The 18,773-nt window shown below is 36.8% G+C and overlaps 1 protein-coding gene across 1 annotated transcript; it reads right to left on the bottom strand.

Annotated features, from left to right (window-relative positions):
• Positions 1-316: 316 nt before the first annotated feature.
• On the bottom strand, positions 317-17,302 carry LOC132114542 (EF-hand domain-containing protein D2-like). Its single transcript, XM_059522706.1, has 4 exons — positions 16,758-17,302; positions 1,237-1,384; positions 956-1,090; positions 317-740 (listed from the first exon to the last, which is right to left on the bottom strand). Exons 1-4 carry the CDS (start codon positions 17,039-17,041, stop codon positions 609-611), a joined length of 699 nt encoding a protein of 232 aa, XP_059378689.1. The 5' UTR covers positions 17,042-17,302; the 3' UTR covers positions 317-608.
• Between the last annotated feature and the right edge of the window lie 1,471 nt (positions 17,303-18,773).

Genomic DNA, 18,773 nt, shown 5'->3' with positions numbered 1-18,773 from the left:
GTAAAAATATAGGTTATTTTAATGCTCTTAATATTTAACGTATCTGTGAATGAGAGCAGGGGTCTGGTGTATACTAATGCTCATCCTCTCGTGTTCAAATGGTCAGCAATGAAAGTATAATTAGTCACGGTACAGTGAAAAGCATTTCCTAGTTAAACAGGAAATGATGTTTTGCATTAGTGCAATAGCCACTGATATGAATGGACTAGATATGGCATACTGAGAGTACTAGTTGATTAAAAATAACTTTTAAAATGGGGAGAATGAACTACACTATGGGGAGAATGAACTACACTAAATAATATACACATGGGACTGAAACAGAACAAATCCAATCCAGTGTATAGAGATCAGTGTCTGGCTTCACATTTAAAATAAGCCTGAGAGTGAGCGTGAGAGAACCAGGCAATGGTAAAACAGACGATTTCAACACTGACATCCGCTCATGAGCACGAACTACATAAGTGTCCCTCTCTCAGGAAGATGAATCTGCATGGTTCTCTGAGCATTTCACGGCCTTGCATAGTATCTCTGATTGCAGGGGACTCTGATAACAGACAGACGGACAAAAGTGGATGAGTAAATCGAGGCTGTCGAGGTGGATGAGGCTATTTGAAGGCTGATTTTAGCTCTTTGAAAGCAGCTTGTCTTTGTTTCCTCTCCTCCGCCTGACGCTTCTTATCTTCCTGCTCCTGGCGGATTTCCGCCTCAAACCGGTTTGATTCATTAATGGCCTGCACCTGTCAGAGAAATATAATTTTTTAAGTTAATCCTAAATTGAATTTCCTTATTGATGGCATTCAATGCAACCTATCTAGGCAGGAAATTATTGAAACACAGAGCTGTCATAGACTAAAATGGGTTTTAAACATATAAATGAATATGCTGATGGTTGAAACTGATGATTTATTTCACTGGTGTGAAAAAAAAAGTATTAAATGTCACGATTCTTTACTTTTGCCTCAAAGAATGATTTTGCTCCCTTCACTCCCTCAGTAGACACATCAATCTCAGACAAACGTGCCAAGACATGAAGCCCGCTGTCCTCCGCCAGCTCTCCTGCTGCTGCTTTTCTGAAGATAAGGAGAAACTAAAGAGAGAAAGAGGAAAGAATTTAAGTGATTAATGGGGGAATAGAAGTAGTTTCCTGTTAAGTTCACAGCTCTTCATTATGTACTTCATTTCTGTGAAATACAGCCAAATCTACAAATGATTTCAACATACTGAAGCATTTACCTCTCTAAAGCTGAGTTTGCCATCCAAGTCCTCATCTACTTCTTTGATCATGTTCTTCAGGCCCAGGTGAGTCTGAGGTGCACCGAGTTTCTCCATCATCAGCTTCAGCTCCATCAGATCGATGAAGTTATCTTTCTCGGAATCATACCTACACACACACACAAACAAGCAACCAAGTTATTTAGTAGAAATATCATGGAAAACAGGACTTCTTTTGAAATAAATGTCCCTGAAAACATTTCCACCCATCTCTTCACTGGCTATATTGCTGCAATGTCTCCTGTGATCAACAGAGGGTAGTGCGGATGAGTAACTGGGTCCTCGCTAGCAGGAATACCTTATCAACACTATTGTAACATCTTTTACTTAATATACCAACTGTTCGTAGCTAATAAATTAATTTCTGTAAAAGTGTTTTCACTACTTTAATCTGGGAAGATAATACATTTAATTGAATTTGAATAAAAACTTAAGTGATGGACAAATGTACAGCCAATTTATTCATTTGGTTGTACAGATCCAAATTTTTTTGTCCTCTGGAAATATTTAGCCAAGACATATTCTCAGCGTACTGCAGGTGGCTGAATTATCTAAACAAGTGGTACTCAAAGTCTTTGCCACTTTGTCTTTACCCAAGACAATATTTGACGTCCCTTCAATCTCAGCTGATATGCACCTCTGGTACTACTTCGGTTTTAAGAAAATTAAAACAAATTTTTATGTAATTAAAGTAATCTTAATGTTGTACATCTTTATTATTTATTATAATGAATATGGATTATATAACCATTAAATCATTTCAAAATTTACTGAGAAATCCCTGGAAGTTTGCTGAGAACCACTGATCTACACCAAGGTATACACCAGTTAAAATCTTTTTTTCCATTTGTGTACAATAAATCATGGCATCTGCCATGAGTAAAGTGCATTATGCTTTGAAACGTACAGGAATTAATTAAGCAGACCTCCCAGCATCAATATCATTATTCAAAGCTCAAGTGTCCATTCACCCATTTATTATACCCATTGCAATCTTAAGTTATATAGCATAAATATAGCCTGCAATGCTATATTTAATATATTGTTGGTCCTAACTATAGGATAGGAAGAGCTAAATAAACTTAAATCACTGCATCTAAACCAACAACATGTTTATTAGATCCTGTACCCACTAAATTACTGAAAGAGTTGTTACCTGTAGCTGAAGAACCCCTTCTCAATATTATTAACTCTGCGTTATCTTTAGGTCATGTCCCAAAACCATTCAAGCTGGTGGTTATTAAGCCTCTTATTAAGAAACCACAACTAGATCCTAGTGAACTGGCAAATTATAGGCCCATTCCAAATCTTCCATTTATGTAAATTTTTTTAGAAAATCTTGTGTCTGCTCAATTGTGCTCCTTCATGCAAAAAAATGCCATAGATCATGACATACTCATAGATCGATTACAAACCTATACAGGTATCTATTCAAGGGCAGGCTCTAAGATGGTTTAGATCCTACCGGTCAGTTCGCTTTTGTTTATTTAAATGGGGAGTCAAAATATGTTAAATACAAGCAAAATATGGAGTGCCACAAGGACCTGTCCTAGGTCCTCTGCTGTTTTCAATATACATGTTGCCCCTTGGTAATTTTATTAGAAAATACGGGATTAGTTAGTTATGCTGATGATATTTAACTATATCTCTCAACGACACCAGATGAAACTTCTAAGTTATCTAAGCTAACAGAGTGTGTTAAAAATGTAAAAGATTGGATTAAATTTGGATAAGAGAGAGATATTATTTATTGGACCAAAAAAACAGTACACAGAATCTCGTAGATTACAATCTACAACTAGACGGATGAACTGTTACTTCCTCTACAGTCAAAAATCTGGGTGTTATATTAGACAGCAACTTGTCCATATATAAAACCATATTTCCCATGTTACAAAAACAGCATTCTTCCATCTTAGAAACACAGCCAAGCTACAAAAACATGTTACCTGCTTCTGATGCAGAAAAGTTGTTTATGCATTCATGACCTCTAGACTAGACTATTGTAATGCACTTCTAGGTGGTTGTCCTGCTTCTTCAATAAACAAGCTACAGGTAGCCCAAAATGGAGCGGCTAGAGTCCTTACGAGGTCAAGAAAATATGATCATATTACCCCAATTCTACAGTCTCTGCACTGGCTACCTATTAAGTTCCGTATCTGTTACAAATTATTATTACTTACCTATAAAGCCCTAAATGATTTATCTCCTGCATACCTAATTAGTCTTCTAACACGCTACAATACAACACACTACCTAAGGACACAAAACTGACTTTTGGCTCCCAAACTCTGGGGGTTCAGACACACTCTCTCGGTTTAAATCTAGATTAAAAACACTCTTTTGCCAAGCATTCAAATAATGCATCTCATAATTTGGGACTGAAGTATCTGTATCTGATCAAATGCGCATTATTATTCTTTAGCTTGGGTTAAACTAATTAATTTTACTTGGTTGGAACAGCAGCTACGCTAATTATATCTCTGTTTGTTTCTCTGTTTTGCCACGGTGTAACTAGGATTTACACAGGCTCCAGTCTGGATCCAGAGCACCTGAGAAGAGATGATGCTAACCCTGAAACAACATACAGACCTACCAAATATTGCTACAAGTGTGACTGCATCATATAATAATTGCTGTTAATAGTGTTCATCATTTGGTTGACTACATCTTGTATTAGTTTTTTCTGAAAATTTCAGTCAAATGCACATAAACTGACAGTCACCACTGATAAGCTACTACTAAATATTGTAGAAACTTTGCAATGATTTGTATCGTAAAAAGCACTATACAAATAAACTTGAACTGAATTGAATTAAATGTTAAAGCATTTCAGCATTTTCTCTTAAACACGGAAAGATGGAAGACGTTGATCGTACAGCTCTCTCACAAACACACAAACACTTCAGCAGAGACATGATCACTAATGTTCAGGCCAGACCGATCATATCTTCCTCCTTTTCCATCTATAATGAGGTGATAAATTGATCAACAGGTACAAAGGCCATAGAACTGTGCGGGTGAGTAGTTGGCCAATGAGAAAAGAAGAGCCACTTCCTTTACATGTTATCATACACACAACCAAAAACACACGTATTGCCCAAAGATGAGGTTTTATGTTGCCATGGTAACAAGATCTTGTAATTAAAAGCAGAGGCCAATGTACTTTGGATGAGACTCTTGTCAAACAGTTCTTCTTTCTTTCTTTGGTTCTTCCTCGTCATTTTGTTCTTACATCTACCCTGAAAGATATGTTCAATTTACCCAATAATGCGCTAAGAAGACTTCACTAGTGTTCTGGACATCTTAAAATAAAATAATAAAATAAAATGAAATAAAACAAAGTAAAGTAAATATTAAAATAAAACTAAAACAAAATAGGAGATATTCAAGTATAACAACATTAAAATAAGAGATTAAAATAAAAGAGACTGAATTAAAACATTGACAAAAAGACACACTAAAATAAAATATATATTAAAATGAAACTAAATTAAATTAGAAACTTTAAAATAAAATATTAAAATAAAAGTAAAATACAAAATTAAAGTAAAATAAGATAATTTAATTAATTTTAAGACTAAATCTATACAAATATTCTGATGATGAGTTTATCTCCATCCCAATCCCAGCATGCACGCTGCTCATGAATATGGAGTGTGTGTCCATCTGCCTCAGAGTCATGTATTCGGTCAACTGACACAAGACACCCTGCTGATGTCAGGTCTCGAAAACACACAAAGCTGTATCTCTTCTCATTATCCGTCTATCACAGTCTGACATCTTCTCATCACTAATTCAAAGGCCAAAAGAGTGTGTTTTTGTTCAGGGTCACAAAATCTCTCAAATGACCTCTTCAAGCTGTGGCATCTGCCACATCAGGCTAACCTTGATCACAGTGCTCTGAAATGCTGTTTGATGAGGGACTGCTGTTGTGGGGCATCTGAGCTACTGTAAGGGTCATGTTTCTCTGTAGATGCTGCTATCCTGTGTTTGGTTGAGGATTACAGTACAGCAGTTGTTTATCACACTAATGTGATTTCAAGGCAAGGAAGATTGAGGTGGCCGTTTGTTTTTTAAAGGCAAAATCAGATCACTTGAGAAAATGGGCAGCTAGTGTCCACAGTGATTTCAAATCAATAATTTACATCTGCATATGGCTAGTCTGTTTAAAGTTGCAGTCTATAACTTTTTTTGGTTAAAATTGATCCAAAATCAATATTTGATCAAGTCCATAAACAGACAGTGTTTAAAGTTGCAGTCTATAACTTTTTTTGGTTAGAATTGATCCAAAATCAATATTTGATCAAGTCCATAAACAGTGTTCAAAACTAATCACCTTAATTTAGCCTGATTCACAATGGTAAGCTTATAATAAATGTTTTCTAATGTGAGTGGTACAGGTAGGTTTTCGCGGGAAATTCAAGCATGCTCCCACTTTATTACGTCACGTCTGTAAACATAAAGAAGTTGTCCCAGCTAGCAGGCTATCGCATGTGAGGATCCTGCAGGTGGTGGATCGTTTATAATCTTTTCTCACAGTAGCTAGAATAATTTATTTTAACATTTTGATGGCAGATTGTAATCCAGAAAGGATTATGCGTTTATGGAACACATGTAAATGAAATTAAATTATATTCCAGTTTTAAATCTGCTTTTGATTACAAAAAGTTTGTTTTTAAAGACAACCAGTTTAAAGAGAGCATAATTTACTTTTTGGGTTAAAAGAATTTCTTAATATGAAATTTGAATGTTATGACAATTAGAGATTAGACTGTAAAGAAATTTAAATCTACATACTCATAGTAACGCAATGCTTATGTTGTTAACATTAACAATTTGAGAATAAAGTTGAACAATAATAATAGCGCAATTTATTTTAATGCCTTTTTCCTCAGTTGGTCAGAACAAACATGGCAGACTTGTTACTTGCGTGTTCAGATGACAATATCCGGTGAAAATTCTTATTTGGGTCATATATTCCAAGACGTAGGCTAGAATCAGTGATTACAGAGTACACTAAATACCCACAACCAGTGCGGTGACTGACTGCCATTCTGCCACACATTCACCTCAAAACATTAGATTTATCCACGCTGGAGCACAACCCACACAAGGAAGATAATTCAGCACACAGCTGCTATTGCAGGTTTTCAAACAGAAATAGCGACATAGAGGCCAAACTTACGGACTGCAGCTTTAACACAAGAAAGGTCAAGCATGCTCAGTGCAATTAAAGATCAGCTGTAATTTAAATCCACCACGTTTAATTATGCACTCAAACCTCAACGCCTGAAATCACATATGCTTATACTTCTGAAAGACGCCTAGTGCTGTACAATGAACCAGATTTGTGAAAGATTAACGCCATGCTTAGGCGTTCACAGTTTTTTTAATTTTATTGTCATCAGTCAAGCTGAATCACTGTGCCAAGTGATTTCACTTCTTCTCAGTCATGCTCAACAAAGGGTTTTAGCCTGAACATGGTGAATTATTACTTATGATCTCCTGGTTCATCAATAAATTCTGTTTTAGACAGAAATGTAAAGGAGAATTTGCAGAAATGTATTTTGCATCAACAAAATTCTCATTTTGTTTTTATAATAAATTCATACTTGTATTCAGCAAGGATGCATTTGATTGGTTGAAACACTGTAAAGACTAGAGTATAATCAAGATCAGCTGGTTAAAAAAAGTATTGAGAGTTTCTGACTATCTGAAATATCTCAAACCCCACAGATAAGAGTATTATCTGTGGGGTTTGAGATATTTCACATATTATGAAAAGCTCTCAAGTGCTTAAAACCCAACACGATTTTTCTCGTAAAGAGAAAATGCAACAGTTCAGTTGGTTGCACCAATCAGGGACATGCATTTCAACCTTATTCTTACCAAATACAGCTGACATAATAATGTTTAGCCTCTATATGGAAAGCAATGCAGTTGCTGCCAAAAAAGCTGAAATAAAGAAATTTTCCCCTTTTTGTCACCATGCACTTGAGGAAGATCATGTTTTTGCCCAAATAAGTCTTTGAACACTTTACACTACAGATGACTGAGGAAGCAAATGCAATCAGCACTTCCTTGTAATAACCAAGAGAAGTAGAGTCAAAGCCTTGAGCTGATACAGACTTCCTTCTGTCTTAGCAGAAAGGGTTGACTCATCTGATTGACTTTACTGATAGCTGAGAGAATTCAGTTCATATTGTTGGAACAAAATCAAGTTTAAGTAATTAAAAAGAAAGTCAAAAGAAGGAAAAAGAAAGCTAGTTTGTAACTACATTTTTGCTCCATGTACTTAAAAAGTCCTCTTTATCCAGTTATCCACTTGAAAGAGTTTACCATGCAAGTCTGAATTTGAATGAAACTTTAAGGCAGGGTAGGTAATACATGTATAAACAACTTTCTTCCAAATTTGTTTAAACTTTCTTTATATATCAATGCATAATTAAAATGTAAGTACTCTGATAAAAAGAGTATAAAAATCGAGTGACTCTAGACCGTTTAATCTGTATTAAACACAGCTCATTATTTCCATTTCGGAACGAAACATAGGATTGGCTTAGGCGACTGTCACTCTCTCGCAACCATGGCAACCACCCTTTTGCCACACATGACCTGCCCACTTGCGCGTGCACGTTTGATTTGAGGAATTCAACAGACACGGATCCTAGGAATACTACCAAAACAATGGCAGAGAAACAGCAAGCAAATTTCACAGTACCAGCCTACGCAGTTAGTGAAGGCAAACCAGGCAAAAAAAGGAAGACAGTAACAGTACAAGAAAAGGCAATGAACAAAAAGTCTTTGGATAAACAAAGAAATAAAACGCTAGTTAATATCAGCGTGGCTTTCCAGCGATGGCGAGAACTGAGGGAACTCAAGGGGCTGAAAAGTGACTCCTTGATGGCTTTATTTCTGCTGGACAGGTAAATCTTTCTTTTTGTATTTTGATCATACATATTTTTTTCATGAAGCATGTGTCATTAGCACACGTAGCTGCGTAATATAGCTAACATAACATTACTTAGCGAGCCGTAGTAGAGGCTTTGGAAGGAGCCCAGAAGGGAGGGGGTGGAGTGAATGGAAATAATGAGCTGTCTTTAAAACAGTCGTGAGAGGTCTACAGTCACTCGATTTTTATACTTTCTTTTTCAGAGTACTTACATTTTAATTATGTATTGATATATAAATAAAGTTTAAACAAATTTGGAAAAAAAGTTTTTTATACATTTTTTTTTACCTACCCTGCCTTTAAGGAATGTTTGTATTTTCTTGCTATTTAAAGGTGTAACATTTTTCCTGTGCAGTCTCGGGGGACTTCAGCTAATAAGGATTTAGCTGCGATCCGGTCTACTCCTGACGATGGACACACGTGTACTGAATTTACGCTGCTTACTTTTAGGAAACTTGACACACTGAAGGAAAACAGGAGAAATTATGAGAAACAGGAAATAAGTAAATAGCCTTGTGAGAGCCTCAATCTGCTACTTCAGCAGTGACCTCCAGAAAAACTCACTAGCTCCAAATCCTTCTTGAAATTCATTTACAAATGATTTGTTCAAAACGAACACTTACAGCCACCCAAGAGCAGAAATATGACTTTAATAAAAAAAAAAAATGTAAACAGGCAAGCTACTGGACACTTCAAAACATTGACATAATCATCAGGTCTTCAGCAAGACAAAGTCATAGGCTGTAAATATAACAAGATTGTTCACTCATATTTACATTTATTCATTTAGCTGACGCTTTTATCCAAAGCGACTTACAATTGCTATATATGTCAGAGGTCGCATGCCTCTGGAGCAACTAGGGGTTAAGTGTCTTGCTCAGGGACACATTGGCGTCTCACAGTGGATTCGAACCTGGGTCGAACCTGGGTCTCTCACACCAAGTGCATTTGTCTAATCCACTGCGCCATCACCACCCCATATTACTATGTTCATATTACTATGAATAGGAGAAAATGCAATGCACAATATAGTGGAATAAGTCCTGCCTTCTATAATAGAGCCTGTTTAAAGCCAATTATTGAGCCAATCTTCAATTGGTAAGTCATCATGTCACTGCAGCTGCCATTAGAAGTTCTGGTTCCCTTAGAGACAGATAGTGTCTGTGACACATGCTTAAGACTATTTGAGCATAGGAAATAACATGTATGGGACAGTTCATGTCAGATTTGGTTGTCGTTTCAAAATAGATTATTTAAATGCAAGTTCTGGCAAGCAGCTTTTGAGAGTTTGGGATTGGAAAGTTCTTCTTGTGTACTTGCATGTCTGAAACAGCTGCCCGTATTAAACCAGCAGTAGCTATAGGCATGATGCATTGAGCTACAATAAGTATCTTAGCATCTTTAAAAACTTAATGAATGATGCTGTACACTAGATCTCTAAAAGCTTCTGGTAGAACTGAATGGGGCTGATTTTAGAAGTGAAAAACCTTTTAGTGAAACGGTCAATGCTGATACCCAAAATACCACCACTTAAATTAATGCAGACTGTTACTTAAACCAACCATTAAATGTATTGTGAATAATGGACTTTAAAAGCAACTGTTTGTCAGAATGTGAGGCATGTAACAGGATTTGGGATTAAGCAACTGCCTGAATTTACTAAAATGCTGCCTGATGCCAGCCTAAATACACATGTCTGTCTGAACAGACCCCCTGTAATGCATGCCTATAGCTACTGCTGATTTAATGCTGAAAATGCCTGATTAAAATCAACGTGACATGATGCCTTGGAGCTAAAATTAGAAAACAGTATTCCAGGATGCAGCTCAATGTGATCTGAAGGACAGTAGCATTTAGCATTTTCCAATTTCTCATGATTTTTTTGACCATGATGTGCTGATAAACAAGAATCTTCACACTGGACTCTGACACACGAGGAGTGACAAACCAACTTTTTTGTTCCTCCTTCTGTCATTTGCTCCCTCCCTTTCCTATCTCTTCCTGCCAATCTCCTTGATCCCAGGTTGCCAAGCAACAGCTAACAGGAGAAGTCACGGGAAAACCCTCACAAACACGTGATCAATTCAGAGTAAATTCTTCACAAAGGTCCAGCGTAACAGAAGTGAACTATCAGGAACAAACACCAAAACTCTGGTGTTCATGCATTTCACATCCATTAGACATCTTTGTAGTGTGTGTGTGTGTTGACATCATTTACATTTTTCATTTCATGAGATGGGATAGGATGAGGGAATGATCCGGAGAGAGAGAGAGAGAGAGAGAGAGAGAGAGAGAGAGAGAGAGAGAGAGAGAGAGAGAGAGAGAGAGAGAGAGAGAGAGAGAGAGAGAGAGAGAGAGAGAGAGAGAGAGAGAGAAAAAGCAAGTCTAAACATTAGAACAAGAATGAAATCAAGGTCAATTCCATTGACAGATTATTGGAGAACTTCGCTGTACTATCAGGCACAAAACTTGATGAGCAAATCAGAACCTAACAGCCTACACAAAACAACAAATCATTTCTAAAAGACTGTAACCTATGAAAGAGATCTACAAACTCTTTTCTGTAAAGTCACCAGGTAGTTCATGTTCTTGTGTGAGACTTTTGGACAAAGGATAGTCGAAACCATGCCAAATGCTTCCCTTTTCATTATTTATAAAAATAAAGTGAAATACATTACTCCAAAAAGATCATTGTCAGAGAATAAATGGTCAGTTCCCACTTTCAAAGGCACTTTGTTTTTCATATATTCAATCCAGCTCGCAACACGTATAAAGATGACATGCTAAATGTATGAAGATTTAAGATGGATCCATTATTATCCACCCACTCTATAGATGATATTAACAACAAAAAAATGAAGCATTCTCAGAGATGAGTCACAGCAATGCAATACGACTTAACATTTCTTAAGAAAGTCAATCTACAGAAAAAGGTAAACCAACTGAACAAGGTTTTAAAATGTTTTTCATATTAATTATTATATGCAAGCCTGTTACAGTTCCTATCTACAGATCAATTGACTGCTCTTACAAAAATGATGATTAAGTGAGATGTTGTGTCCTGTTTTGAGTCCAACAATACATTAGACCAGATGGCCTCATGAAACATCCACAGTGATTTTATTACTATTAATATATTAAAATCTAATTCTAATTAAATTAGAATGCTAAAAAAGCATTTTTATTTTTTTAATCTGGATTACAAAACATAATAAAATCAGAATATATAAATCTTAATATAAACCAAATGTCATTATATAACATGCATTTAATGAATCACATTGATTCAATAAATCATTATACATGTTTGAAGTTTTTAAAATATTCTGTGATAAAAACAAAAGACAGTCACAGATGCATGCACATGGACTTTTCACACTGTGTGAAGGTGATCCTGGGTTATCTTGGGTCATGTTTCACATTTCATCCTGGGTTAACATTCTTATTTCAGTATTTTTCTTCAGTTAACACATTTACTGTTGCTGCTTGACATTTTAAACAATTTCCCATGAATATTTATTGAGGTAAACACTGATGCAGTATATGCACAACTGTATGCCATGCGTGTAATGCAGCAATGAACTGCATTCTCCGCTGCTGTAGCTAATGATCACAGGCAGCACTAACCTCGATCTACTGGGATTATAGACCAGGTGACTAAACATTAGTCCTAAGCGGAATCCTTCACGGATCAGCCAATGGCCACACAATCCCAGAGGTTATTTATAGTGAGCGGAGAGTTCAAAGCATGAACATAAAATGCCACAAACAGAAATAACAAGGAGTAAAGGCTTGGTGGAATGAGAACTAAAAGAGGAGATTTTATAGTGCTGAGGTTACAGATGGCCTTTCTGGAAACACAACAATATAATACACTTCCAACTGCCTACATGAGTCATTATGAGCATGTGATGATTGTGTGTGAATGCCAAATAAGTGTATGCATCTAAATAAAACTCGCACCTACACAACCATTGGCAGCTTCTGAAGAAAAGACGTCCCTTGTGCAATATGCATCAGTCTTTTATACTCCAAATCGCTATTAAATGTCTCTTTCAAAGGATAGCAAAGCTACATAAAAACAAACCATTAGGGAACCTAATTAAATCTCCAACGCAAGACAGTCTATCAGTTTTAAATATATTAAGTGAGCAAGTGTAATATCTTATTTGCTGAGACAGTATGTATTGATTGGCTTCCTTATCTCTCTTAACTTCGTCTTGTCCTCTTAGGTCACTGTGTCAGTTAAATTTGGCAAAATGCATAAGCTTTTGTGGACAAAATCCTTGGCTGTATTTACTTTCAGTGCATCTACAACATTTTAGAAGCACAACAACATCCTGTTCGCCAGGCTGAACTGCGCTCAGGGGCTCTTTAAACATGCAGGACTTTCAGAGATGAGGAAATGGGTGATTTAGAGAATAATCACGTCATTCTGCTTTCTGAAGGGAGAAAGGCATAATCATTTAAAGACTTTGCAAATGTATGCGCTGGAGATAAAAGTTCTCACTACATTCTGCTAGAATACATTATAGGCTATATTACCACCTTGAACTAAAACTCCTTAGGGGACATACCCAGTGGCCTGCAGATATGTTATGGCTTATGTTGAAATATTCCTTAATGTGCTCTATGTTATCTTCTCAGAGAAATATGGCCCAGAGAAAAATGCACAAGGAAAAAGAGGGCAGGCAGAAAGAGGAAGAGCGCAGAGTTTATCTTCTGCTTCCCTCATTACTAGAGTTGACTCTGCAGGAATGCTCCTCATAGGACTAAAGCCCCTCACTCATATGTAGGCACAGCATGGGACCTGTACACATTATCACTCAGCCAATTAGGCTGTGCTGTCATTCACATGACCAGAGACTAGCAGGGGGGATAAGAGGGGTTGGATTTCATCTGCTGGTGACCAAGATGTCTAATATCAGAAACTCCAATTCAAGACTATTATGCATGGTTTGAGTGATCACTTGCTATCCATCTTAAATAAAGACGCCTGATAACAGGGGAAAAATAATAAATATGGTACAGTGTTATTAAATTATATAAATTATTATTTTTTAATGATTGTATGACAGCAAAAGGGGCAGTTAGTATTTAAAATTAAATATTCAATATTATCTTATACATTTCAATATCAACTAATGCTAATAAAAAAAGATTCCTCTTATGAACAATCGTCAGTGCTAAATCTGCATCTGCTCAAAATCAATCTTACTTTAACTGCAGGCTAAGCCCAGGGTCATGTTCTTCTGTAAACTCTGTGGGTGTTGGCCACCGAAAAGAGCAGCAAACAAATGTTACAGGTTCAATTGTTTGTACCTTTAAACAAAGCATGTGTCCCCAACAGCACTGTTCCTCCAAATAGTGTAGTGTACTTAGCTATCTGTGAACAACACATGCATTTATATGCATTTTTTTTCATTTACCACAAATATGTATCCCTGGACCACAAAACCAATCTTAAGTCGCTGGGGTAAATTTGAAGCAATAGCCACAAATACATTATATGGGTCAAAATTATAGATTTTTCTTTAATGTCAAAAATCATTCGGATATTAAGTTAAGATCATGTTCCATGAAGATATTTTGTAAATTTCCTACCATAAATATAACAACTTCATTTTTGAGTAGTAATAATATGCATTGCTAAGAACTTCATTTGGACAACTTTAAAAGTGATTTTTCTCAGTATTTAGATTTTTTTGCACCCACAGATTCCAGGTTTTCAAATAGTTGCATCTCGGCCAAATACCAAACCATACACCAATGGAAAGCTTATTTATTCCGCTTTTGGATGATGTATAAATCTCAACTTCAAAAAATTGACACTTAAGACTGGTTTTGTGGTCTAGGGTCACATATGTAAAACATCTGGGATAGGGCCTTTTAATCTGATAGAAAAGAAAATATTAAAATCACTACTTATAACAACCATACCATTAAAGTTAAATGACTTATGCAAAGTTTTATCAGTTTCATATTAATCTTCCCTACAAAACCACCCAGAAATGAGGGTTTGAATGTTGGTCCTGAATCTAACGTTTTGAATCCTAAACAGTGGCCTGAGGGTAAAGCAAAGCCTGCATTCCTCTTATCAGCTGGACTATAATTATAAACACACACTTAACTCAAGTACATAAGGGGTTCTAGCAGACCAATCACAGTGCTTGTGGTCCATGTAGAATTGACGCACTCTTAGATTTTTGGAGAGGTGCATATAATGGAGTGTGTCTATGCGTAGGCTACGACGGAGGTCCGACGAAGAAGTATAAATCAGCCTTAAGACTGCAACATTTGCTGCAACTGAAGCTTTAGTGTTTATTGAGTTCTGAATGTGCCTACGTGAAGCAAAGTTAATAATATCAGCTTTGGTTGGGAGGGTCACATTATGAGACAATCAATCAATGAGTTCTTATGATTGCTTCCTACAGGGATATAAAGCCTTCCTTATCTGCCTCCTCACCGCCCATGTCTCATTTTTGTTTCCTTATCAACATTCAGGGCTTCAGGCAAAGGCACAAACAGCCATTATAGAGCTGGAAAATAATAAATCAACTGCAGTGCACAATTCTTTGTTGCTGAAACCGGTATGGACGTAAACAACATGGAGAAGTAACTAAACGGCATGTTAACTTACAAACCCCTTGTCTTATAAATTCTTAACAGGGAATAGATCATGAAAACCTCTAGCTAATGATTAACTTGTGAAGTAGCCACAGTTGCTTTGTTTTCTCCTTAACAAAGAGAGCTATCCACACTTCACACTCTCCTAAGGATGAAACCACCTCACCTGTCTCATTCAGCCCATATAATGCCATGGGCAACACCATCAAAGAGACTGATTGAAACTAGTGCTATATCTCACCCTGGGCGAGGTCTTGTGACTCCCAGGCACGTCGAATGAACTGCACAATGAACTAATTTACAGAATAAAAAGAAAAGATGATACTCTGAAACAATAGTCTTCACAGAATAATTCAGAAGAAGAAAAAAAAACAAGCAAGCCATTATCTACTTTTGTAACGCCCATGTGGTTATCTAGAGATAACAAAACTATTGTGATAGACTGGTATCACATCTATTTTGCAGCAACATGAGATGAAAAGCTTAAACAGTGACGGAACTAACTGTTCTCTAGTGCAGATGATTAATAATGGATTATTTAAATCATCCATTTACTCGCCCTCAAATTGTATCAAACCTGTACGAGTTTCTTTATTCTGTGAAACATCGAAAAAAATATTTTAAATGATGTTTCAAATCTTTCTGTTCATATAATGAAAGTCCAAAGTCTGTTTTGGACAATGATGATTTTCATTGTATGGACACAAAAATATATAGAGACAATTTTCAAAATATCTTCCTTATTGTTCCATAGAAGGAAATAGAAAAAAACGGCACATATCAAAATTACTAACAATTACACTAAAATTTAAATGTATGTATAATTCATGATAATTGGGCCATTTTTCCCATTCATCTCAATGGCAAAAGTCCCTAACCCTAAATAATACTAAAATAACAAGAACAAGAATCCGTGAAAAATATAACATTCTGATAAATGAAATTCATTTGTGAGGTTACAAAAAATGCACAGGCCAACAAATCTATACGCAAAGGGCTTCTCAGACAGATTTGGGCGGCCTGTTTTGGCTAATTCACAACAATGGTAGCCTTGTTTGATAGCAGAAATGGGGAGAGGAACCCATCACTTCCTCAGAGCACTAGTTTCTCAACCAGGCCCCCTTTCCCACATGGTTCAGGCCTGTGTGAAACTGACCCTACAGTCACAGCCACAAACCGATCGCCCCACCACAGACAGCACAGGGGACACATTCTTGCAGAGACTCGAAGATTAGGCTCCCCATACCTCCTCCCACTCCTATCTTTCAGCTCAGAGAAGTTTGTTTCTGTCAGTGTAACTAGCCTGACATAAAAGATCCTGGCCCTGCTAACCCTGTATGCAGCAGACAGCATTTAGAAAAGCTCTGGGAGTAGTTTTGGATAAAGGCAGTCTCACTAAGAATCCGGGCAAGGTGGCAACCGAACTGTCATACTGGGCAGCCTAGACTCCACGACATGCCTCTCGATTAGATACACAATAAAACCTGAACATGACCTAAGGGACTTTCTCAACCCATGGTTCAAAGTCCTACATATATCTGTGTGTGAATGCATGTGGAATAAATGATAAAGACTTGGGTGGGGATGAGCTTATGGCTCTTTCTTAAATGTATGAACAGAACAACGAAGTAAACAGAGTGAATAAAGTTTCACAGACTATAAACTAGACAGCTTGTTCCTGTTTAAACATTCAGCGCAATTTTAACAGGACAGAAATATGAGTATATAGACCTTGATAAAAGCATAATAAATAAACAATGCTGAAGAATAAAATTTAAAGAGACAGACAGACAGATGATTATGTTGGGAGGACATGCTGGTTGTCACTAGGGGTTGAGATGCCATGCACACGTCTTGTATCTGCAGCAGCAGAGGATGACAGCTGGTATGAGCTACTTACTGTTTGAACATCTTCTCCATGTCTTTGATCTGCTTCCTCGAGAACTCCTTGAACTCGGTGTAGGGGTTGAACACCTTCATGCTGTGCTGCTGGTGTTCACCGACGCCCTCGTTCAGCTCCCCGCGCCGCTGCAGTATTGCTCCCAGCTCTGAGTCCGCGCTGGCCGTGGCCGCTTTCTCGTGCGCTCCGTTCTCGTGAGCCTCGTCCAGGGCCACCGGCTCGTGCGCGCCATCCTCGATCTGCAGCCTGCGGTTCAGCTTCGATGACAGCTCGTCCGTTGCCATTTCGCCGCCTTCTGAAATCGAACTGCTATCTACGGAGAAAATACAGTGGGGAAACACGCAGAATGCTGCAAAGAGCAAAGTCCATATAAAGGTTCAGTACGTTAAATCCAGATTCAGTGAAGTTTTTGGTTAAATATGTTTTAAAATGCAAATCTTCCGACTTATATCGGTGTGAAGTGATACGCGGCTGTAAGCTAGGTGACTCAAACCGACAGCGTTCGTGCGTGACTACGCCTCCGTGATCGGTGACGGTAAAATAAGCTCGTGCGTCGTGTGATGGACACAAAACCGCTTCACTACGCCACGCCTTTTAAAGAGACGCGCCGGACACAAAAGACCACTTATCATATACAAAACCTTAAGCTGTGATACCTTTTGTTATTGCACAACAATCTTTTGTGTGTCTCCTTATACCTGACACACCCACTTCTGGTTTTGCAGGCTCCACTAATGAGTTGAATCAAGTGTGATAATTGAGGGAGACATATACAAAATGTGCAGGGCAAAATGTGATCATGCGTTCTTGCTTATTTATTTATTTATTACCGGTACTTAAGTACTTTAAGTAGCCTAGGGGAGAGCAGGGGCGAAAGTACCATTTTTCAGAAAAACATAATTTTAAAAGATAATGTTGTAAACAGAGATATATTTATGCTGTGGTCAGTAACTCATAAGTGTGGTCTAACAATACCAGGTGGTATTTTGTAGAAATGTAGAAAGACTTCAGTATAATTTCACTTTGAACATAAGTTGCACATTGTTACTTTCGACCCCATCGGTTGGGACAAAAGTAACACAACAATATAAGCTAGATTTTTTTCTGTTACTCTTATTTTTATTAAGTAAACCTGACTATGGCCTTGTTAATATGTAACTGCAAACATATTTGACCTTTATTTGTGCGAAAAAAATATTAAATTACATTTTTATATTTTTATTTTAAATTTAAGTTTCATCAAATGTCTCAAAACCCGACTGTACAAACTTGATTATTTTTTATAATTTTTTTTTATTTCAGTGTATTTTTATAAAACATTTTTACATTAGAATTAACAATATAATAATTAAATTACATTAGCATAATATAAATTCTAAACATAATGTAACAGTAGGCCTATTCATGTTTCCATCCAGTTGTTTTTATGCATAAATTCAAAATGTGCATTAAAACATCTGTAAACACTGCAAATTCATAGGTGGAGGTGTAAAGGCTAAGATATGGCTAAAACCTAAACATAACTAAGGTAAATGCGAGGTAGGAGCTGCCCAGATGTTCCTCTATGTCCAGAAACGCCCTCTCATAAACATCTGGATAAAACCATACCTCTGTTTGTCTTTCTGACCCTCACTCAAACATATTCTTTTGGTGTAATATGACATTAACATTTTAATAAATGATGCAAGACACAGAAGTTCACAGAATAGCATGTACCGGAACAAAATAAATACTTCTTGTCACTGTAGCGGGACAAAAGTAACAATTGTTACTTTTGTTCCGCCAGAAACTCCCGACATTTAAACCTGATTTACTTTTATACTAAAAAACTTTGATAATGCAAACTTTAGGATGTGTTAAAGCACTAAATAACCTGCAGATTGATCATTACTGTGACACATGAAACAAGAAAAACAACACAACTAATTAAAAAAAATTACCGCTTCAATAATTTACTTTTTTGTTCTCGAAAACAGTTTTATGGACCTAACTGCGGGAAATGATGACGAAATCACG

The sequence above is a fragment of the Carassius carassius genome, chromosome 34 (genome assembly GCF_963082965.1).
Source record: "Carassius carassius chromosome 34, fCarCar2.1, whole genome shotgun sequence".
In the NCBI taxonomy this organism is placed as follows: Eukaryota; Metazoa; Chordata; class Actinopteri; order Cypriniformes; family Cyprinidae; genus Carassius; species Carassius carassius.
This window is presented reverse-complemented; position numbering and strand designations above follow the sequence as displayed.

Coding starts and splice junctions, on each gene's coding strand:
- LOC132114542 (XM_059522706.1), bottom strand. CDS start 17,041: ATGGCAACGGACGAGCTGTCATCGAAGCTGAACCGCAGGCTGCAGATC. Junction 1,385..16,757: donor ATGGAGAAGATGTTCAAACA/GTAAGTAGCTCA, acceptor GTGTGTGTGTAG/GTATGATTCCGAGAAAGATA. Junction 741..955: donor AATCATTCTTTGAGGCAAAA/GTAAAGAATCGT, acceptor TTTCTCTGACAG/GTGCAGGCCATTAATGAATC.